The sequence below is a fragment of the Xenopus laevis genome, chromosome 6L (genome assembly GCF_017654675.1).
Source record: "Xenopus laevis strain J_2021 chromosome 6L, Xenopus_laevis_v10.1, whole genome shotgun sequence".
Taxonomy (NCBI): Eukaryota; Metazoa; Chordata; class Amphibia; order Anura; family Pipidae; genus Xenopus; species Xenopus laevis.
Window position 1 is genome coordinate 35584050 of NC_054381.1, and position 24639 is coordinate 35608688.

Consider the following 24639-nt stretch of genomic DNA (forward strand, 5'->3'; position numbering starts at 1 on the left):
AATGCAAACCAGATTCATAGGCCTATGATGGTACTAAAACAGATTTACTGTGGCGTTTATGGCATTAATGAGATGGAGAGGCACTAAAGTAACTTTTGCTAGAAGAGGTGCACCTATCTGTCCAGCTGTCTCCCTGTGCAATTCAATAGAAAAGGCCTGATACGCTTGCTGTCTGATTAAAAGGTCTTACACCATCTGCCATGGACCCGGGCTTTGGCTAATGTCTTAACTGTCTAAAACATTCCTCCGGTTTTTTTCCATCACAGCAAATGAAGGAACAATGGCAAAACAACGTGAAATAAGGGGCATGAGATTAAGATTTTCTTTTTTATGGTAAATACTGTTAACTATTGCTTTATGAAAGAGCGCAGGAACGTGAGTGGAACGTGAGATAAAATTGCTGGTAACCTTCTGTGACAGAACAGATGGCTTAACTGTTATAATTGCAAAAATTCATTGTCACGCTTTGATCCAAGGCACCAAATTGGCAATATTGTTTAGTACTCTTGTTTGTGCTCTAGTGAAGGTATGCATACATTTTTAGGAATGTCTATGGCTATAAGCTGAATGGTACAATCACCTATGAAGAGTCTGGTTGGAACTGTATTTATTGCTAATATGCCCTACTCCCCCTCCTTTTCAGGAAAAGATTATCATTTTTTTAAATGTGCTGGATATCTGTATAGCTGCTGTTAAATCATTTAGCATTCACGAGTCAGAGAAAATGTGTTAGAATATTTCAGAACAGAAGGAGTGCCATAAAGGAATGCACATATCTATCCATATGAAATAATAAAATATAATAACCAAAAGAATGTGTTCCTCTTTCTTCTAAAACTTGCAAATGGGCCTCTCGTTGACTGGATTTATGATAACAATGAAGAAGTTCATTATGGAACTAAATAGAAAGATCATAAAGCAATAAAAGCAATTTTCCTGTAGTGGCCAGGACACACTTTCTAAAGGTGGAAATATACATAGTGCAGACGTTGTAGTGTTTCTGGGGCCAGACACTTTAAAGTCTAAAATAGAATAATGCTAGAAATGCTGTATTTTGTATACTAAATATAAACATGAACTTACTGCACCACAAGCCTAATCAAACAAATGATTTATGCTTTCAAAGTTGACCACAGGGGGTCACCATCTTGTAACTTTGTTAAACATCTTTGCAAGACTAAGACTGTGCACATGCTCAGTGTGTTCTGGGCTGCTTAGGGATCGTCATAAATTATGAAAACAGCACAAGTCAAATAAAATCTGCCAGAAGCTGATACAGCAAGACTGATTAATAATCAGAATATGCAGACTGCACTGTGTCCTGTGTTGTCATGTAATCTAATGCAGTTTCATAGTCAATAGGAGGTGGACATTTTTTAGTGCTCACCATCCTTTATTCACAAAGTTTCGGCCTAATTTTGTACAGGCAGCAATATTTTGAGAGTCACATTCTCTTTAATCATTTTTTTATATCATATTTACTTTTTGCACATGATATTTAACCCTCATAATCACAGCTCCTTCACTCCTATAGTAATCTTCTGCACCAGCAGATACACTCACTAGAAAATGCACCAGCCAGTGTTTTCATGCAATTATCCACGAGTGCACTTGCAGGTGCAGGGAACTACCAGAGGAATGATTGGGAGGCTGTTCCAATAGTTTTATTACGTGGTGTACAGGAAATGTTCAGCCACCAAAATGTGCTGAATCATGCCATGCGCCATTTTACTTATAGAAAAATGGAAATTCCATTATTACTTCTAAATGTTTTAACAAAAGTTGAGACTCTTTTACTCTAATGGGCTTATGTAATGCCAATCTGGATAGAAATCATTGGCAGTCAGGCAACTTCCATTTAATTAATGAAAACAAATGGCTAGTTGTATAGAGAGAGAGCGAGAGAGAGAGAGAGAGAGAGAGAGAGAGAGAGAGAGAGAGAGAGAGAGAGAGAGAGAGAGAGAGAGAGAGAGATGATAGATAGATAGATAGATAGATAGTCACTACAGTCTACTAGATAGAGAGCGATCGATAGATAGATAGATGATCGATAGATAGATACATTAGATAGATAGATAGATAGATAGATAGATAGATAGATAGATAGATAGATAGATGATAGATAGATAGATGATAGATGGATGGATGGATGGATGGATAGATGGATAGATAGATAGATAGATAGATAGATAGATAGATGGATAGATGGATAGATGGATAGATAGATAGATAGATAGATAGATAGATAGATAGATAGATAGATGATAGATAGATAGATAGATAGATAGATAGATAGATAGATAGATAGATAGATAGATATAGTCACTACAGTCTACTAAAAAAATAAACATTAAACTCCATATAATTGTTTTGCCTCCTGTAATAGAATAATTATATATTAGTTGGGATCAAGTACAAGTTACTGTTTTATTATTACAGACAAAAGGGAAATTTTAAAAAATGTGGATTATTTGGATAACATGGAGTCTATGGGAGATGGCCTTTCCCATAATTCAGAGTTTACGAGATAACGGCTCTCTGGATAACAAATCCCTCCGCTATACATACATATAATTTTACAGAATCTTCATCAGAAGATAATTGAATACAGTGGAAAGCACAAATAATAAGAAGTTGTAATATATTAGTTGCATTTAAGAGTCCTGATATATTGATTCTAGAAAAAAACACATTAGCTGTAGCAACAGCACAGCTTGATTATCAGGCCACGTATTTTAAGAATGCTGACCTGTTATTAAGTGCTTCAGTGAGCACACCTTACAAGGCAAAAATATCATTACTGAATGAAAGAAGTGTTCGCATGGTTTATTTAAGCTGTTTGCTGACATGTATATACGGTGTACAAAATCAATGCATATAATGTACGGATACAAAGAACATTCTGTTACAAAATTGATTTACAATGAATTAAATGTATTAAACATATATTTTTGCTGTATCAGACTGAAATCATTCCTTGGCAAAATGACAGCTTTTCAAACCTGGGGAAAGTTACCTCTGAAATGTGAGTAGCAGAGCCTAGTCACATAAAAAAACATGCTTCAAAAAGGCTTCTCAGTTGCCTTGGGCAGTAGAATGTTTTTATTCTTTTTTCTTTTGCAAATGAAATAAAAAAAGTCATAGCATACATAAGAAAAGTACACAAATGTGCACTGGGGTAGGGAGTGAGGGTCCTTGTGTGAGAGGACTGGGAACCTGTACTTTAGATCTCCCACTATAAGGGGCCCATTTATTAAACCTCAATTTTTTCTGGTCGAGTTTTGAAAAGGGAAAACTTGAATTTTTAGAGAAAGAAAAACTCCAATGTTTAGAGATTTATCTTACCCCAAAGCTGCTAAAAATCCAAATCAGAAAATACTCCATCTCAAACCTGTCGAGGTCACATAGAAGTCAATGGCAGATGTCCCTGAAGTTGTTTCTTGACATTGTGATCTGTGCCTGATAGTGATGGGCGAATTTGCGAAACGGCGCAGGCGTATCGTTTTTGACGCCGGCGCCCGTTTTTTTTTACGCCGGTGCCTGTTTTTGACGCCGCGCCCGTTTTTGACGCCGGCATCCGTTTTTTTGAAAAAAATTTCGCAGGCGTTTCGCAAATTTATTCGCAGGCGTTTCGCAAATTTGTTCGCTGGCGGCAGATCGCGCAAATTCGCTGCAAATTCGCGCCTGGCGAATAAATTCGCCCATCACTAGTGCCCGATAATCCGATAAAGTCGAGTTTTTATGGCAACAATTCGGATCGTTAATCGTACAAATCAAATTGACGCAGAAATGTTTTACATGTTTTGCTGCTCAGACTTTTTTTGAGAAGAATTATTGATAAATGAGTTCAGTTCGTGGATGGGAGTTAGGTCGACTTTTTGTTTTTAATAGAAAAATTTGATTAATTTGAGTTTTAGTAAATAACCTCCTAAGTGCATCATTACAAGAGCTAATTATAATTATTATCCACGATAATTTCAGTGTAATTTATTTCACAACATGTTTCGGATATAGATATCCTTCTTCAGGCACCTGATGAAGGATATCTATATACGAAACATGTTGTGAAATAAATGACACTGAAATTACCGTGGGTCTCCAGAGTTCATTTTAAGTTGGTTTGGAAGCTCTTGTGGCTTGATTGGGCCACTGCTCTGTTGAGGACACCCTGAAACGTAAGGGACCACCAAAACCTTTTTATTGATTTATAATTATTATCATAGTTAAAAGGACAAAATGTTTACTTTTTTATTACATTTGGCTCAATATTTTCGTTGATAACATTTTAGAAGCAAGACCTTTTGATAATATCGGTTCCCATCTTCAATTAAAATCTCACTCTGTGCATTGATGGGATATGGATTTAAATGATGTCCTCGTTTAAACAATCTGAAGTGTAGCTATCAAGACGCAGTCACTTGATTTGAATGGTAGAACAATAAATATCCTGGAGGAGGAAAGCATTTTCTAGCAGCAAAGAGGTTTCTGCTTTAACAATGGTTTATGCCATTAGGTTTGAAAAGGGAGATGTGAGAAGATGTTACAGTATAAAAGTGCTTTCAGTCATATTTCATTTGAGGTGGTAGATGCAATAATTATGGTTAACAGCTATATCATTATCAGCTGCTTTCAAAGCAATATTTCAAGCAAGGACTAATATCATTTTTAATAAGCACATAAGCTCCAGTAATGTATTGTGTACAAACAAAATTGTCAACTCAGTATTCAATATATTGAAGTCTATAAAAAGCAAATTGGTTTCATAACTGAGCTGTTGTTTTGTCTGTGGCCTAGTTATATTCTGACTTTATTGGCACACTAATATTTCTTCCCCCTGTTTGGGAAAAGCTTGATCTAAATCTCAGCATATCTCCATACTGGGAAACAAACATTATTAGGTGGAGAGTAATATAATTTGGAAATGGAAAAACAAAATGATGAACATATATTTGCAATGTAATATTCCTTAGTACAAATTATGACCCATAGCAACTAATTAGGTGTTGGCTGGCAAACACAAGAGCAATAAATGCTTCCTGCTGATTGGTTGCTAGGGGTTACTAGACCTGGTGCAAACATTGTGTCTTTTACTATCATTAACAATGCAGATACGCATTAAATAAAATGAACATGTAGTATTGAATATAATGTGTATTAAGGAATTACTGTTGTATTTTAACAAAATTGAGAAGCAGAGTGGGAGATATAAGAAACATAATTTAAAGCACAGAAAGGAAAGCCATAATAATAATAATCAATCAACTATAGTATTTCTTTCTGTTTCAAATCATTCACGATTTTGAGTACAAAAATAGAAAAATTACAGTATCCTATGGTTTATAAATACAGCATCTATGTAAAGATTTCAGTTTGTTAACAGTGGTGCAGAAAACCCCTAGGAGCCCATTTATTAAACCTCTATTTTTTCTGATCAAGGTTTTTAGGGTGAAAAATAAAAACTCGAATTTTTAGAAATTTATCATACCCCAAAGCTGATAAAAATCAGAATCCAAAAAAACGCCATCTCAAACCTGACAAGGTCATGTAGAAGTCAATGACAGATGTCCATGAAGTTGTGTCTTGACATCATGATCTGTTCTGGATTTGGAAAAGTTGGGGTTTTCGCCCAATAATCCGAAACAGTTGAGTTTTAATATCGAAAATGTAATAAAGTCGAGTTTTCAGAATGTAAATTGTATGATACGAACTGACAATTTTGTTGTGAAGTTTTGTTTTTGGAGAAAAATGATTGATAATTGATTTCAATTCATGGAAAGGAGTTCAGTCGACTTTATTTTAATAAAAAACAGAGATTAATTAGAGTCTTAGTAGATAAGCCCCCAGACATCTGCTATGGTATCAACCCCAAACTTTAGTCAAGATGCTTTAATCCATTTATTAGGCCACAAAGAATTGTCACCGGCATCAAAATTGGCGTTTCACGAAATTCGCCCATCACTACTTCTCACAATTAGCCCATTCGATTTTTTTTTAAATATCTGCACCACAATCATGGAAAAAATGTGGCGTGATGATTTACTGTACCCATGCTCTGCTCCTCAATGCTTCCTAGATAAGGAGGATTAAAGCAACATTTTTCCCAAGCCATCTGACTGGGATTCCTGTTTGGAACTCGACAAAAGATACCAGAACACAAAGCACAGTCCAGCATCAAATTCTGACTTTAACAAAGGATATCGATAGAAGGATTATTTGTTTCCTCATCTGAGTCCCTGGCCCTTGCTCCACCTGCTATTTCTCCATTGCTTCCTGTCCATTATCATTCCTATGCCCACTCAATAGCACCACAAAGGACATCACATGACATTTTATCCCTTTGGGAAAAAAATAAAATAATGGTTGTTTTCCTTATTTGTGAAAGAGGGCCAGTGATATGTATGGGGTTGCATATATTCTTTTACAAAATGTTTCCTGCAACTGCTCAAATGCTGACAGTGGGTGGTGCCCTGTTTGACATCAGTCTAATTCTCTAATTCATTTCTGAGTCCTGTGTTTAGTGGATTAGGGAATATGCCATGTGTGTTTCTCTGTAATGCAGAGGAGCATATTGTCATGGGAAGACATTATCACTTTATCATTTATGCATTGTACAGATAATGTGGCTTGTAAAATGCAATATTTTTTAAAGATTGTTGAACGAATTTATTTCTTCTGGCAATCTGTTGCTTTCTAATTGCATGGCTTTACCCAATGGTAACTTACAATAGGCTATCCTGAGCTATAAATAAAGATATACATACAAACATAAATACATATGTTGCAGCCACAGGGGCAGTACATTTATGAATAGCTTAAAAATAAAAAAAGAAAAGAAAATAAATGAATTGATTTCCCTGAGTGATATATTGCATTGGAAACTAATATGCCTGCTTGTACCAATCAATATCTGGTGTTGGTTGAAAAGGCTTCCGTTTCTGTGATCCTTTCATATTATAAAGGTTCTGAGATTTCTTTAGCTGAATGCCACATAATATTTCACAGTAAGGATTTGAGAAACAAACCTGTTTGATATAAGGTGTATTACACACAGAGGAATTTAGTTTTTCTCTATATAACATAATTTTTTTTTTTTTAAAAAAGTACCAGTATAAAAGAAAAGACGCATTAAACTTAACATTGTCATGGTATTTGTACTTTCGCCTTGTGACGCACAAAATTGAACAGTAAAGATTAACCTGTAATCTATTTCTAGGCATGTAGTTCAGATCAAGTGTCATTTTTTCAAGTTTATAAGTATATTTTCACTTGTTTCAATCAAATAGACATAGAAGTATGCACAAGGCATTGCATTAATACTGTATGTGTCAATCAGAAACGCAATATTCCTTGCCTCAGTAAAGGCATTTTCAATAGACTTCTGCAAAGACTGCGAAATGATCAGCAATATACAGTAAACAATATGGCAGATCCCACTTATTGTGTGTGTGAGAGAGAGAATATAATATGGTTCAAACTGAATTTATGCATTGTTGAACAGGCAGATAAAATTAACTGTACCTTCTCTGAATACTGAGCTTGCAGGTTGCATAGGATGATAATGATTCAGAGGTGCCAGAGAAAAGGCAAGGCATCTGAGACTGGCCTCCAAACAGCCTATGGTTAAAGCCAGCAAATATATTATTGTGTATTATTGGTCACTGAATTTTCTAACATTGCCTAACCCCGCAGACAATGCATAGATCAAACGGTAAACAACGAAACATATAATCTGCCCACATAATTTGTTATACTAGAGATTTTTCAAAGCTTCTTATTACCTCATTCTCCTCTGTATACAAGTAGGGGCAGGTTTATTAAGGGTCGAATAGTAAATTGTAATTAGAATGTTCAAATTTTTTTTAGTGTCAAAATTTACACATTCGAATTATAATCCCCCTATTTGAATGTAAATTTGAAGATCTCAATAGCCTTCCTAACATTTGAGTTTTTTTCGGAGGGTAAACTCGAATCGAATAGTGATGGGCAAATTTCTCCCGTTTCGCTTCGCCGAAAAGTTCGCGAATTTCCTGCAAAATTCACAAAACGGCAAAAAATTTGCGGAAAATTGTGAAATTCAAACTTTTTCACGAGAAAATTGTGAAAATCAAAAGTTTTCACGAAAAAATCGAGAAATTCAAACCTTTTCACTAAAATCGAGCAATTTGAATGTTTTCACTAAAAAATTAAGCAATTCGAACATTTTCACAAAAAAATCAAGCAATTCGAAATTTTTCACGAAATACATAAGTTTTCACAAAAAAAATCGAGCAATTCGAGCGGTTTCCCAAAAAAAAAATCGCAAAACTCGGAAATTGACGCCAGCAAATTTTCACTGGCAGCGAAACGCTGAAATTTGCAGTGAATTTGTGCCAGACGAATTTATTCACCCATCACTAGAATCAAATACAAATCAAATGCAAATTGAATATAAATCAAATTTTCGGATCGTTCCCATTCAATCAAATATTAGATATTCAAAATTTTTTAAAGGGGATGTATGGTCAAAAATTATAATCACCTTTGCCTTTGGGGAATGAATAAAAGCATTTTTAAAATTGCAAATAATTATTTTTCTCATAAAATTTGAAAAATGCTTTTATTCATTCCCCTAAGGCAAAGGGGGATTATCATTTTTGACCATACATCCCCTTTAAATAACCTCCCATTCCAGCAAAAACAAATTCACATGAATTGGACCTTTGATAAATCTGCCCAGTAATGTCACAACAATGTCTCCTGTACTGTATAAAAATATATTAATGAATACAACTGAGACTGATGGATAGTGGCAGAATTGTGTGTTCAGATGGCCTTGCTCTGGTAAAACAGCAATCTAGAAAGAACTGAACCAGTGATATTTCCCTTGGCTCTTTTCTAATGCTCATATTGTGGCATGCAACCTCTCTAGCCAGACACCAAAATGTGCATAGAAACCAAACTTTCCCTGGTCTAAATAAAACCCTATGAAATTTAAAGTATAGCCATTCATGAAGCAAGTGTATTTTTTTACAAAAATATTGGTAAATTATGTTCCATGCACAAGCAGTTTTCATCTCAGTATTGGGTATGTACTCATTAACCTGTCTGGAATCACATACAGTAATAGGTCAAATTTATAGAATAAATATATGACCGACAGGCGAAGTGCCTCAGCCTTGCTTGTTATACCCCCCGCCTCTGATATATTAGGGATTAACAACAATACTTCTTGACAAAGGACCCCTGGACTCGACACATGTAGTCTGTTGATAAATGTCCATTATCAGCATTTAGTTGTGCCTCCCTTGTTCATTCAGTATTGTGGTTAATAGGTCTAATTTATCCAAACACAAACATGCTGAACAAAGAAAAAGCAGGCCCTTTCTCATTCAGCATCTGTCTCTATCACTATGGGTACTAAATTGAATTTATTACAGGTAAGGTATCCCTTATTCGAAAACCTGAGAGCCCCAAATTCATCAGCCATAGGCTCAATTTTAAACAAATAATTATAATTTTTAAAAATAAATTCCCCTTTCTCTTTAATAATAAAACAATAGAGTGTACTTGATGGCAACTAAGCTACATGAATCCATATTGGTCTACCTTTAGTAGACAGAAGGTAAGGTGATCCAAATTGCAAAAACTTCACTTATCTGGAAACTCCAGGTCCCATGCATTTCGGATAATAGATTGTACCACATTGTACTGCAGTTCTGTGTGGTGGAATGTGCTGCAGCATAGAATCCAATGGGTTTGTTTGATATTGTTACTGAATAATTTCTAAGCAAGTCCAGTTGTTTTATAATTACTACATAGTTACTGAATAATGCTTTTTTGAGAAAAAATACATATTTGGGGGGAATCAACTATTTACTTTCTGCACTGGAACAATTCATTATAGTGCAGAAAAAAATATTAAAATGCTTAATCCCCAAATTGTAATTTGCAGTAGAAATTAACTGTTTTGAGGGGTGTTAGATCCATGAACTGCTGAGCTCTAACACCCCACAGAGTAGAATGGTGTTAAACATTAAGATGTTTTTTTTTAATACATGAGTCAGTTTGTTAGAACCCTCAGGAACTCACAGTCAACCCTAGTGACCCCTGCTTTTGATAAAAGGCACCATAGAACTTTTTTTTTTTTACTGAATTTAATGAGCAGCAGTAACTAAAGTTATTAAAGTAAAGAATTTTTTTTTTTACCATACATTGTGAGGGAAATGGAATTTTAAAAAGCCAAAATAAATCTTTTACAATAAATTTTCGAATGAAATATATCTATTAGTCCTGTCCTGTATACCGTTGCCTCTTCCTTTTAATACTATTCACATTAGGACTCATTTCTGAACATAGATGCTAAATTGAATTGCACAAGTGCAGTTGCCCATTGAAATCAGGTCTTTAGCTTCAATTTCTAACTTGCAGAACTAAAAGTAATTACTGATTGGTTGCTATTGACAACTGCACTTTAGTAGCATTGTTCGTAAATTAGCCCCATTAAATTCTTCATTTGCATAGTTCACTGTAGCATTAAAATCAGTGCAGGCAGCATCAGACTGCGGTGCTTGGGGCCCAACAGACTTGCTGCCATGCTCCGACCATGACCGGGGCCAGAAAGGGAGGTCGGGGGCAGCTGCAATAGTTCATGCAGGGAGCGGGTCTAGGCCAATGGGGCCCACCAGGTTTTTCCTGGTGCCTAACTGGCCCAGTATCTAAAGTAATTGCCAATAAGCCAACTATTGTATAATCTGTATTTCATGTGTGCCCAGTTTTGAAGGGCTAAGGTGGCAGCTACAAGGACATGGGAAATATGCCAGGTGCATGTCTGGGATGATTGCTGGGCAGGTTACTGATTTACAAGGGCAAAATATTTAAATTTGCATTTTTAGAAGATTCAAAAAATTTTTTGGACATTCAGAATGAAAAATGTGTTGAAAAATTGTCCTTTGAAAACTGGGGACAGAACATCTCTATAAGAATGACTGATGGCCAATGAACAGCTGTTAGGTTGTCTTTATTACAGTAATTAAATACATTTCCATTATTTTGTGCAGTTGGTTTGGTATGGCACTAGCTGGTCACGGGGGACACAGAGAAGCAGCAGGACCTCACATTTTTTATTTTGACATTTTTGCATTGTATCTTCATACCATCCCTATTAGTAATGACATTTGCTTGGATAGTGTTGATGGGGTTTCTTCTCTTTTTTTATCCCCCTTTTAACACTTCACACCATATGCATTACCTTCAGTAACAGATTTGAACCTGGGCCGCAGCTGCTCACTGAACATATATCATAGCTCAGCTGCTTGTAATGAAATATAATGACAAAGCATTCCATTTGAGCATAAAAGAATTGTCACCTTCCTAGTTAACACTGGATTCTCTTCACTGAAGAGCACAGTCAAGGTAAACTGGTGATTGTTACTGGAGATTAAAGACATTGAAAATATAAAGCAAATACCTTTCTCAGGGTTCAGGCTCAGTACACAAATATATATATATATATATATATATATATATATATATATATATATATATATATATATATATAATTCTAAAACTAGTATGATACTTTAATACGATGGATTCGAAAATCCCAGAGGTTTGGCAGTACAAAAGATTAAAAGTAAACCCTGGAAGCAAGATAGACACATGCCCTCTTCTTTATTTTTTTATGTTTATTATCCTATATATATATATATAAAATCCTTCTTGGCTCTAATCTAGTGTGACCACACTCCACCTTCAATATTGGACACCAATGAAAAATCCATGGAAGGGAAGGGACTATAACTCTTTCGTTCAAATATTCAGGATCCCCAACAAGAAATGGAAAGGGCCACATTCAAATGGTCAGGTTACAGGGCTACTGATCACAATACTGCAATTTGACTTTTGAGAGGGCCTTTCCCATGAGGAACAACTCCAATAAGTTCTATTACTTCACTGTAGTGAAATAAAATAGTGAAATAAAATGCGTGCAGTGTAGACAAGAAACTGAAGATCATATACAAATATATCATAATACTACATTTATCTGGCAGTAAGATCCCTTTGAGTATCAACTGAGGTATCTTTACAATCGGAACTCTTCGGTTTCTAAAGTCGCCCTAAGTTTCCTCTTGAGGCAACTTGAGACGACTTCGGAAAACGAAACGTTCCAAGTGCCATTCCGCCGGCGATTTACACTCTAGCCAGCGGGGATGCAGTTTGGGATGATTAGTAGCCCGAAGAAGAAGCGATTTGTTACTGGCCGACTAATCTTCCCAAGTAGCTTTGTGTGCCCCTGCCAGTGCCGGGGCAAGTCGGCCAGGCGCCTCAGGCAACCTGGCCGACTACGTCGCCCCCTGCTGTATTGAAGAGCGCATGCACCGATGACGCGCAAATGTGCATGCGCGGATGACGCTACTGCGCCAATGACACGCAAACATGCGCAGAGGACGCGCGAATGCGCATGCGCAGAGGACGCACACATTTGGAATAGGAGAAAAACTGCTGCCACGGCTTCTGGAACTAGGGGTAGGCGTCGGAAGAGGTACGTGCCTGGCGACCCTCCACCTTTGCGCCCTAGGCACGTGCCTCTTCTGCCTACCCCTAGTTCCGGCCCTGGCCCCTGCTCTAAACTTACAATACCATTTTAATAATGTACATTATACTTGTTCATCCTTATTGGAGAATAAAAGCCAAGACTAAAGGATACATTGTGCAGTAGTGCCATTTATGTATATATTTTATTCATATATATCATATGCAAAACAAAAGCCAATGTTTTTAAAATGCCATTACGTAAGTGTCATTAGGCAACATCCTATAGACAAAATAGTCTGTTCATGCCATTGGATTTACAGGGGAAATTGTCTAGGATATCCATGGCAACACTCAACAGCCAGAGGAGGGGACTGCTGTGATGTCCTGACAACAGAAAGAATCTTATCAGTGGGGGGATTAGAAGATTTCCTAACCTTGCCCATACCTGCCATGGGTGTAATTCTTCCTGTCATATGGTTTCACACAAGGGAGTCTAGTTCATTTGCCATGAGACTTCAAAGTCATATGCAAATGCTGCTGTTTTGCACACACATATATTTCAATGATTACTCAGCAAGTCCATTTGTTTTTAGTTTTTTTTTTTAATTTATTTTTTTAGATTTACCTATACTAGACACACATATGGAAGCTCCTCTAAAGTAAAATATGCATTGTAACCTGTCATAATGTACTATAATGTACTATAAGAAGATCAGTGTGTGCATTGTTTTTGACAATATAATGCAGTTTTGGTATTGTAATAACAGTGGGGATAGTTATCAATCTTATAACTGCCTTTTGCATTTTTTTAATTCCTGAAACCTAAAAGCAATAAAATCTTAAACTTCAAACATAAAAGTAAATGTGAGCACTGTAGATGAGAGCATTTAAAGGGATACTGTCATGGGAATTTTTTTTTTTTTTTTAAATGAATCAGTTAATAGTGCTACTCCAGCAGAATTCTGCACTGAAATCCATTTGTCAAAAGAGCAAACAGTTTTTTCTCTATTCAATTTTGAAATCTGACATGGGGCTAGACATTTTGTCAATTTCCCAGCTGCTCTGGTCATGTGACCTGTGCCTGCACTTTAGGAGAGAAATGCTGCTGTTTTTCCTTCTCAATGTAACTGAATGTGTCTCAGTGGGACATGGGTTTTTACTATTGAGTGCTGTTCTTAGATCTACCAGACAGCTGTTATCTTGTGTTAGGGAGCTGTTATCTGGTTACCTTCCCATTGTTCTTTTGTCTGGTTGCTGGGGGGGAAAAGGGAGGGGGGTTATATCACTCCAACTTGCAGTACAGCAGTAAAGAGTGATTGAAGTTTAACAGAGCACAAGTCACATGACTTGGGACAGCTGGGAAATTGACAATATGTCTAGCCCCATGTCAGATTTCAAAATTTAATATAAAAAAATCTGTTTGCTCTTTTGAGAAATGGATTTCAGTGCAGAATTCTGCTGGAGCAGCACTATTAACTGATTTATTTTGAAATTTTTTTTTTCCCATGACAGTATCCCTTTAAGAATGAGTCTTCCCTCTAATGCAGTCGTTTTCAGTACTAACTTGGCTTTGCTGTCCAGAATATGGGTTTCTTCTACAGAGTTACCATACAAGCATAAATTTGTATTAATCAACCTCATCTTTTTTAAGCATAGCTACAGAACAAATAAATGCTAATGACACATCTCACTTTAACTGGCTTTTAACTCAAATGTTAGCTTATGTGGCCTCAAATTGAGCCCCAGGGGCAGATTTACTAAAGGGCAAAGTGACTAACACCAGCGAAAATTCGCCAGCGCAACGTCATTTCGTTACTTTGCAGATTTACTAATGGTTGCTGGCGTAACTTCGCTAGCGAAACGGTAATTTGCTCTCTTATGCCACGCGAAGTTTCGCTCTGGCTAAAGAGTGTTACCACTTGCGCCAGACTTGCCTTCGACACCTCAGACCAGGCGAAGTGCAATAGAGTAGATAGGAGTTCCTCAAAAAAAAGATGAAAAACCCCAAAAAAACGCTGGCGACTTTTCATTTCTCAGGGTGATAGGCTGAAAGAGAGCGTAACATTTTTTTAGGGTAACCAGCTTCCCCCCTACATTTCCTTACATATGGCACATAAACTATAAACAGGGCTCATGTGTAGGGCATTATAACAACTCTATTTTATTTTATTAAGGTTCCCTGGGCTTGTGTAGTGTAATGTATTTGCTGCAACATATACGTCCATTCAAATTCAACTTAACCACCGTATGCAAATTAGCCAACACTAGTGCAACTTCGCTTTGCTTGCCGAATTAATGCTAGTGCAAATTTGCCATAGTTCGGCGCCCTGGACACAACTTCGTATTTTAGTGAATTAGCGTTGTCCTGGTGAATATTCGACTAGCGAAATGTTGCAATGTGAGCGAAGCCATCGATGGCAAATTTTCGCCGGTTAGTGAATTTGCCCCAGTTGGGACAGCCCCATAGCTTGGGAACCTAAACATGGTATTATTTACAAAAATGGGTTAAAATACAAAATGCAAAAAACAGGTGCAAAGCAACATAAGTTGTATTCTTTGCTTTGATGCAATTTGAGTGCTGCACCTCATCCGGTATGCAGCACAAGCGATGTCTATGGAACACCCCAGTTTGCACATCATAGAGCTGCACTCTCTGGGGCAAATTCACTAAAGGACGAAGCGTCTAACGCTAGCATTAATTCGTTAGCGTAGCGCATTTTCGCTAATTCGCCGATTCACTAACGGACGCTGGCGTAAATTCCCTAGTGTTACTTTGCACCCTTACGCCTGGCAAATTTGCGCAACGGACGTAACTATGCAAATTCACTGATTCGCAAATTTTTCTGAACGCTACCTTTTACGCCAGACTTCCTTCGCCACCTCAGACCAGGCGAAGTGCAATAGAGTAGATAGGGATTGCTTCAAAAAAAGTTACACATTTTTCTAAGTCCCAAAAAACGCTGGCGTTTTTTTTCTTTTTTTATGGGTGATAGGCTGAAAAAGATCGAAAAATTTTTTGGGGGCTACCCTCCTTCCCCCCTACATTTCCTAACTGATGGCACCTTAACTATACAGTGGACACATGTCTAGGGCAAAATAACAATTTTATTTGCTGTTTTGAAGGTTTCCCAGGCATTTGTAGTGCTGCTACATATACCTCCATTGTAACTTCAATTTGGCGCCGTATGCAAATTACGCATAGCTAGCATAACTTCGCTTTGCTTGGTGAATTAACGTTAGTGTAACTTCGCAACCTTACGCTTCCCCTGAGCGCAACTTCGGAATTTAATGAATTTGTGTAGCGCTGGCGAAAATACGCCTGGCGAAGTGCGGCAAAGCGGACGCTGGCGCAACTACGAATCTTAGTGAATTTGCCCCATCAGATAAGGTCATTTGAAACCCCATTCAGCTTAGCCAGAAGTTGGCATGCTTGTTCTGAGAGGAACTTAGCTATGAGACAGATACATTCATTTGCTGCTCTCTTGGCTCATGAGAAATACATGCCCTTAATCCTACTGTTTTAATCTTTACTCATGGCAGTTGGCCCTTGTCATCACTGAAACACTTCAATCAAAAATGTCTATGGGGGTACAAGTACATGTGTGCAGGTAGAGGCTCCCAATAGTCTCATGCACCAAGAAGACATCTGTAGGGGAGAGTCCCTACTCCACACAAATTTAAAACAGAAGGGGGCTTGCACTGTTTGCTTTCAGTTAAGAAATCAACCTGAACATTCAATTTCTTGTCAAATATCCTTTTTGGATCATTCTTTATATGATACACTTTAAAGGTTTATTGATAAGGTACTAAGAGTGGAGCACAAGCCAAACAGTTAATTACCAAACAACATTCCCTGCTAAGCAAATGAATGCACATCTGCAGGCTAAGGTCAATCAGATTTGAGAAGTGGGAATAGCAGGAACAATTGTAAGCAAGCAATATCCATGATGCCAATAAGGCTGATTGATTGTAGCTGAAAAGTAGTGAAAGTCAATTGGTCAAACACACTGGATGGGTATGAGCTGCAAATAGGAATGACTAAGATCTGAGCAACACAACTATTACTGTTGTAATAAACATAAAGCCAGTAATAAAGCCCAGGGAGCAAAACAGCATAGCCTGATTCATGGCAGGACTGGGTTCAGTTCCTGTGACAACTGGTGATGTCCTTGAGCAAACAATTTCACCACCCTGTGCCTCAGGCAGACCCACATAAATTTTATGTTGCATGATAAATATACTGTAGAGGAAAATAAGTAAATCTATATAATGATACTAACTGGGACCCAGGGCCACCCAAGATGACTGAAGGAACACACTAAGGAACCAAATACCTAAATCAGGGATGTCCACCAAGCAGCTTTCTAACTGTTTTTGGATTACAACTGACAGTAGCCCTTAGCAGCCTTTGGATGTCATGGAATGATGGGATTTGTAGCTTTCCAACAGCAGCAGGGGAGTGGATAGGACATGCCCTAAATAAATGCTAAAAAAAATTACATCATTTAACATAATACAAGACCATATTATTTCCAAGAAACCATCTCTGAAATTGATGCCCCAGGGAAAATGTCCTCTCTGCCCTTCCCTATTATTATCAGTCACAGGTAATAAAAGAAGAATTAGACCTCACAACAGAGAAAATATATATAATTCACATCCAGCCTTCTCTGTCAGTATTCTCACTCTCTCTCCCTTCCCAGATAAGCTTCCAAATGAAAAAGTTTTGGCTTTCCGCGGCCAAAACTATTATTTAATTCACATATCCATTTCATAATCAGATTCCCGGCAGTAGAATATAGCAGCAGCGTGGCTCCTCCAGGCAGCAGTGTTAAGACAAATCAAAGAATGAGTTCCTGCCATTAGGATGATAAGCTGAGCTATCAGCGAGATGGAGAGCTAACCCAATTTACAAGAAGCTTAGCAGTCGGTGTCACATATATCTCTTGAGCTTTTACAGACATTGCACTGGGCTGTGGATTTTATCACCATGGCAAAATAGGTAAAATCAATGGTTTTGTTGACAGATCCCCCAAATTATATCAGCCACTTAATTTTCCCAAATCTTTTGTTTGTTGATGGAAAGACAGTCACACAGAATCTCCTGATACTATCTGCTTTCCATTCCTTATCATCTCACAGATACATTATCTTGAATCAAAACACATAACCTTTCAAGTTAATAGTATGCACTACAGTTTGAACAAAATGCTAAAGATTATTTTGTTGGAGCATTCAACCCCAGACTGTGGTCTCCTTCTTCACCAGATACATCTGGTTCTGGCATTATTTGTACAGAATCCCTTCTTTGGTTTAAATGAATTTCCCTTTAATCCCTGCACTGAGCTGCCAGATAAATACAGCAAGCTCTTAAAATATTCAGGATATCTATGTAATTGTAAATTGATCTGTCTTCGTGGCATATGGCCAAAGGAAGTTGGGATCCAGGAAAAGACCCTGTCATTTTTTATTATTACTTATTTTTTTACTATTATCCAATTTGAGACCAAATTGGCATTTGCAAATGCAATCACCAGTTTGATCTGGAGTCCTCTTCCCTTATGACATCATTGACAACCATTAATATTCATTATCTGCTGGATGTGGTTAAATAAACAAACAAACCATTAATTTGATGGTGAGTTATGCTGTAGCTGGAATATTTTAAGGCATAGCAGGCAAAATGTAAAAATAAAATAAATTTACACACACACATAGATACAGAACACCAAAACAACAATGCATTATAGTTTTTTTGTTGTTATATCTGGTGCAAAGTGATTACTGCCATGTAACTACAGTTGTTTTGCTTTTCCGTATCTAGTTGGAACAATCTAATTTCTCAAATAAATGTCAGCAGGAGTGCGTACCTGTCACTATCATCTACAGCAGCAAAATCAGGTCAGCTGTATAGTTTTGGAGCACTGAATTATTTACTGCACGTCTCGATCTTCTCTTGCAAAACCTAATTTTAGACCATTAGAAGAACATACATGCTACAGATATATATTATCTACTGTATATTATCATTGCAACCGAAATGCCTTAGTCTTCCTTGACTGGGTGCTTTCGTTGATTGCTCATTATATTTTTTTTCTTCACTTTGTGGCTAAACAGATCACTACTATAGATATTAGGTGTAGTCCAGTGTGACATTGTTCTTGTTTATATACAGAAGAGGCTAATCACTCCACTACCCAACACACTTCTATTCATGAATTGCCTGCATGTAATAGCTGCCTTTACTTTGGGATCAGGAACATAAAAGGAGCAAGCATTCCTTTGACTCACCAGTCTTCCATACGTATATAGTTTTGGTTTCAGATTCACTCTCAGCAGCCCAGATCCCACCAAGAAGAAGAACAATCACTCCAAGGGAAGAAGCAGGGGTACCAGAAAAGCCGGTGCTTCTCCCCGCTAACCCCATGCCTTCGGAAGGCAGCGATGCTGTTACAGCTTGTACACAATGAATAGCACACTCCTAATAGCGTCTCCCTCCTCAGTGTTCCTTTTTAAGTCACAGAGAACAGAATCCTCTTCCCAGCTATTGTGCATGCCAGTTGAAAAGGAAAAAACCATTTAACACCAAGGAACAATAGAGCCCAGGGCTGCTGCTTGTGCTGATGCTGTACGGAGGATGCTGCGCCGCTCGCTTCCTATTCACTGACTAGTGGCAGTTTTCCATCAGCTGAAAGAGAGACAGCTGTCTGCAGGGGGCTCCAGCTGACTGAGCAGGTTATCTTGATCTGGGAGGCAGCAGCAATAAATTGCACCAGCTGGAGAAAAAGAGAGTGGAGAAAAAAGGAGAGAAATTCAGAGACAGAGGAAGGGGGGGGCTCAGTTGCATGTCATTGTAAGACCCCAGATGCCTCTTATCTAAAACAATGCACTGGAAGAAAAGAAGGCCCTGATCAGCTCCCAGTTACAAACTGGAGTGTTATTAAGCCATTTGATGTAATTATATGTGTGCTTTCATTCTGAAAAGACTGTTTTTAAAGCTAGCCAATTATGAAAATATTAATTAAATGTTTCCAGGGAGAATTAAGTTGTGCCTTCCTTGTTAATAAAACAGATCTACATTATACAATATTAACTATATATATAGATATATATATATATATATATATATATATATATATATATATATATATATATATATATATATATATATATATATTGATGAAGGGTCAGCACAGATCTTATCCAATGTTTAGGACCCACCTGGGATAAAATGTTGGATAAGATGCTGTACAAATAAAAGAGCATATATTCACAAACTATAGAGTGTGCTGACCCTTCATCAACATATACTTCAACAATTGGTCGTGCACCTCTGGCAACTTTAAAGTTTATATAAAGTATGTATATATATATATATATATATATACAGCATGTATGCAATTACTGTATACAGGTATGGGATCTCTTATCTGAAAACCAGTTATTCAGAATGCTCTGAATTACGAAAAGGCCATTTCCATTAGAGCACATTTAAAGCAAATAATACTAGTTTGCTTAATTGATTTCTTTTTTCTATGTAGTAATAATTGTACTTAATGGTATATATATATATATATATATATATATATATATATATATATATATATATATATATATATATATATATATACCTGTACTTAGATATGTTACAATTTATAATATAATTGTAATAAGTAAATAATTGCTATCAACAAAAATAAAAATTGGAACTGGAACTGGAAATGTTATGCTTCTTTGAGTCTTAAAGTTTCTCATTTAGAACTGAAATTTAGTTTATCAGTGAAACTTGTCTCTTTGAAGGTGAATATAGACGTAGACAGACAAGACAGACAGACAGACAGAATGAGTGATTAGTCCCAAAACAGAACAGTTAGGGAAGACATCATTAAGAACAAATTAGTGTTGCAATGAATCACACAAGCTACACTGACAATAACCAGGATATTGAATTGTGACCTGTGATACTATGCAGTGAGCAAAGTGCAATTTAGCACAATAGCCTTGTTTTTTTCCCAAGATGCAGTGTTCCCCCCAGAATTTGAGTGCCATTGTGGGCACAAACAGCTTTAATAATTTTTCATGGAAAAATAAAAACTTTAATTTTTAGAAATTTATAATATCCCAAAGCTGCTAAAAATCCAAATCCGATAATACTCCATCTCAAACCTGTCAAGGTCATGTAGAAGTCAATGGCAGATGTCCCTGAAGTTGTTTCTTGACATTGTGATCTGCGCTAGATAATCTGTCAGAGTTTTCGTCTGATAAAAAAAGTTGAGTTTCGTGGTGACAGTTCAATAAAGTCAAGTTTTGAGAGCGTCAGTCGTATTATATGAATTAATGCTCGATTTTGTCACTATGTTTTTTAGCTCCCATTTTTCCGAAATTGAGTCATTCAAGTTATAGTAAATAACCTCCTAGAACTGTCCTACAGTAGTTTGGAAGGGTATGTAGAGACAGAGGACTGACGCTAAACTCCTGAAATCCACAATAACTGTTAACCTGTTGCTAAGAGTAAATCATGTCTATTTAATCCATGACAAATAACAAAAGTGGATTAAGCTCAAAATTGTAATAATATATTAATGTATGCCAGAAAATCGTCTAACACAAATAAGTCACAAAATCTTAACTCTGGTTTTTGATATTTTACAAAAATGCAAAAGGATCGGGGGCTGTGGGAGCACTTCAAGTCTAAGCAGAAATATACAAATTGCTGGTCCCATCTTATAATTTCAAACGTGGTATCGCTGTAGATTCCTAGGAGCCTGTGCCACACTCCCAACGGTATATGATAAAGCACATGATCCAGTCTGGGACATTATGAGACTAATTAAGACCATGGTAGGAGATGCATTACATAATGGCATAATTGACAAAAATACCCATGACTTTTTGACCAATGAACATCCCAGGACCCCTGTGCTTTATGTTTTACCTAAAATACATAAAACACTAATGGATCCTCCAGGTAGACCAATCGTTTCAAGGGTTGGTTCCATTTTAGAACCATTGGCTAAATTTGTAGATCAATATTTGCAAAAGCTTGTCCTGGACATTCCTATGTGTTTAAAAGACACGACAGATTTCCTTAATCGGATTAAAGACATTGGTAGGCTTGGTGACAATGTTTGGTTATGTAGTATTGATGTGCAAAGCTTATACACATCAATACCACAAGATGAGGGGTTACTATATGTAGAGGAAGCATTGTTAAATACTACCTTACCGAATAGTCTAGTATACTTCCTGCTAGACTGTCTAGAGGTGATATTAAAGAAAAATTACTTTAAGGTTAATGAATTATTCTACTGGCAGACCCAAGGAACCTCGATGGGTTCTGCAGTAGCTCCCTCTTTCGCTAACATTTTTATGCATCATATTGAAACTACACTTTTCTTAAAACAACCATACACACAACATATCAAGGAATATTATCGGTATGTGGATGATATTTTCATTGTCTGGGATGGGTCCATTGAATCATTTGAGTCAATGGTAACAGTGGCGAACACGTCCCATAAAACAGTTCAATTCACAACAAAGTTTTCAAAGAGTGAACTTAACTTTTTGGACGTAAATGTGAAAATCATTGAAGGCCACATTGTTACTAATCTATATCGTAAACCTATGGCTCGTAATAATTTGCTACACACTGAGAGCTTTCATAATCCTAGAATTATTAGAGCCATACCCAAGGGACAATATTTGAGAGCAAGGAAAATAGCCTCTAATGATTTACTATTCGAAAGAGCAGCAAATGAACTCACGCAACGTTTTGGCACAAGGGGTTATTCCAAAAAAAGTCTGACTAAAATATGTAATGAGGTATGGGCTACACCACGGGAGGAGTTATTAACTCAGAAACCAAGACAACCCGAATCCCAAAGGCTAACATTTGTTAGCAAATTTAACAGCCATAGTCAGTCAATTGAATCAATTGTGAAACAGTTTTGGCCATTATTACAGATGGATAAGGAATGTGGCCATTTATTTAAAGACCCCCCACTATTTTCTTACAAAAGAGGGTCTACCCTGAAAGATTTGATCTGTCCCACTGTACCGAGACAAAATGAGCAAACTATCTATAGGAAGACAGGTACTTTTCTGTGTCTCAATTGTAATTGTTGTACATCTATTATTAAAGGCCCAAATATTCACCACCCCACTAAAGGTACTGAGATTATTCTGAATACTTTTGCGACGTGTACCAGTACCCATGTTATTTATGTGCTTAAATGTCCATGTGGCATGTTATACGTGGGTAAAACGATCAGACCTGTACATATCCGTATTAAGGAGCATAAAAATACAATTCGGAATTATGAACCTGAGACTCATACTGATACTGATGTATCAAGGCATTTTTCGGAGGCTAAACACAATGTGAGCCAGATGAAATGGAAAGTGCTGGAGCAAGTAAGGAGACCCCCAAGAGGAGGAAATTGGGATAAACTCCTGCTTCAAAGCGAAGCACGGTGGATAATGAAATTAGATTGCATTAAACCTAGGGGTATGAATGATCATAACAGCCTTAAATGTTTTTTGTAATAACCTCTCATGTAACAATGTCTCCTCCAGCCCTTAATAGCTCTTTGATGTTTTGTTTGCTATTTAAGAGCTAAATAATGCTAACTATTATCATTGTTGTTTCTTTTCTTTTAGATATTAAGTATCAGATAGCGGTGTTGAATTTTCACGGAACTCCTGCCGTGTAAGTAATTACTAACATATACTAATCAGTGTAAAGTACTGATACAGGCGTTACCCATTCTATTCTATTAAATATTAATATTAAATATTAAATAAATACATGTTAATTTGAATTATATGCCAGTTTGGTTGTCTTAAACTTGTTAAATAATAATATATACATGCTTCCTGTGACCCTTGAGTAGGCAGTTGTTTGCAGTACTTTTGAATTTCTTGTACTTGTACCAGGGATAGGCTGTGAACTGCAATTTCCCGGTTACGAATTTTATATTATACACTGGACTTTTGGATTTCACTCACACCTTGGAATGACACCTGGACACTTTGGATCTGTTCATTTGGACTTTTAGATTAATATTTATTCAATATTTATTCAATACTTATTCGTTCCAAACTGTGGAGTTTGTTACATCTTGATTTGATTGGGGGAGGTTCCTGGAGGGAAGGAGGGTATTTAACCTCATGTTTAATTGCACTTCCTATTACACTTGAAAAAGGGTTTTACCCGAAACATGTAGTGTGTTGCACTGCTAATAAAAACACATGCAGTTTGAAAATACTGCTTTGAAGCTGTTTATTCCAATAATCTGACTTTATCTAAGCAGAAATATATAAATACAATATAAGTGTAACTGATCTGACTAGATTAACTACAAGTAGTAATGAGTGAATCTGTCCCGTTTCGCCTAAAAATTCGCAAAACTGTGAAGAAATTCACGATACAGCATAATTTTGCAAAACGCAATGGGCGTTTTTTTGCGGGCGTCAATTTTTTCTCGCTCCAAATGCATTAAAGTCAATGTTGTTTTTTTCTTATGCCGACTTTTTTTTGTCCTAATGCGCTAAAGTCAATGGACTTTTTTTCTTATGGCGACTTTTTTTTGTCTTAATGCATTAAAGTCAATGAGCCTTTTTTCTTATGGCAACTTTTTTTGTCCAAATGCATGGACTGCTGCAAATTTTTGCCCCAGTTTCATGTAAAAAAATTAGCAATTTGCAATTTCGCAGCGAATCTATGGCTGGCAAATACATTTGCTCATCACTAGCTACAAGCATACAAAAAAGAGAGGGGATTGATCAATGCGCATTTCCTGGTCCTGTCTCATAAGTAATTTAGTATCTATGCAAGTGCATGTATTTTCAAAAACATTTATTTAGATTTTTGTGCTGCTTAAATGGTACTCCATATACATAAAGCTGGCCATAGACACAAAGATAAAGTCGCACAAAAATTAGTTTCATATGATTTTCGGACAGTGTGTGGATTGTTGTGTCATTTTTCACTCCATGGTGATCACTCATTCAGTCGATCGGACAGGTTAGAAGATTTCTGTGGGCTAACTATAATATCTCTGCATGTATTACCTACCTGATGATATCAATGGATTACTGTCACTAATATTTGTCGGACTTTCT

At 36.8% G+C, this 24639-nt stretch overlaps 1 protein-coding gene across 2 annotated transcripts in view; it reads right to left on the reverse strand.

Moving 5' to 3' along the window:
* The window catches only part of thsd7a.L (thrombospondin type 1 domain containing 7A L homeolog), a 153245-nt gene extending 133728 nt beyond the window's left edge, over window positions 1–19517 (reverse strand). For both annotated transcript variants that reach the window (XM_041565914.1, XM_041565915.1), the window contains exon 1: window positions 18805–19517. In XM_041565914.1, the coding sequence (XP_041421848.1) occupies window positions 18805–18940 (136 nt within the window). In that variant the 5' untranslated portion in view covers window positions 18941–19517. The remainder of the gene's footprint in view (window positions 1–18804) is intronic.
* Window positions 19518–24639: the final 5122 nt, after the last annotated feature.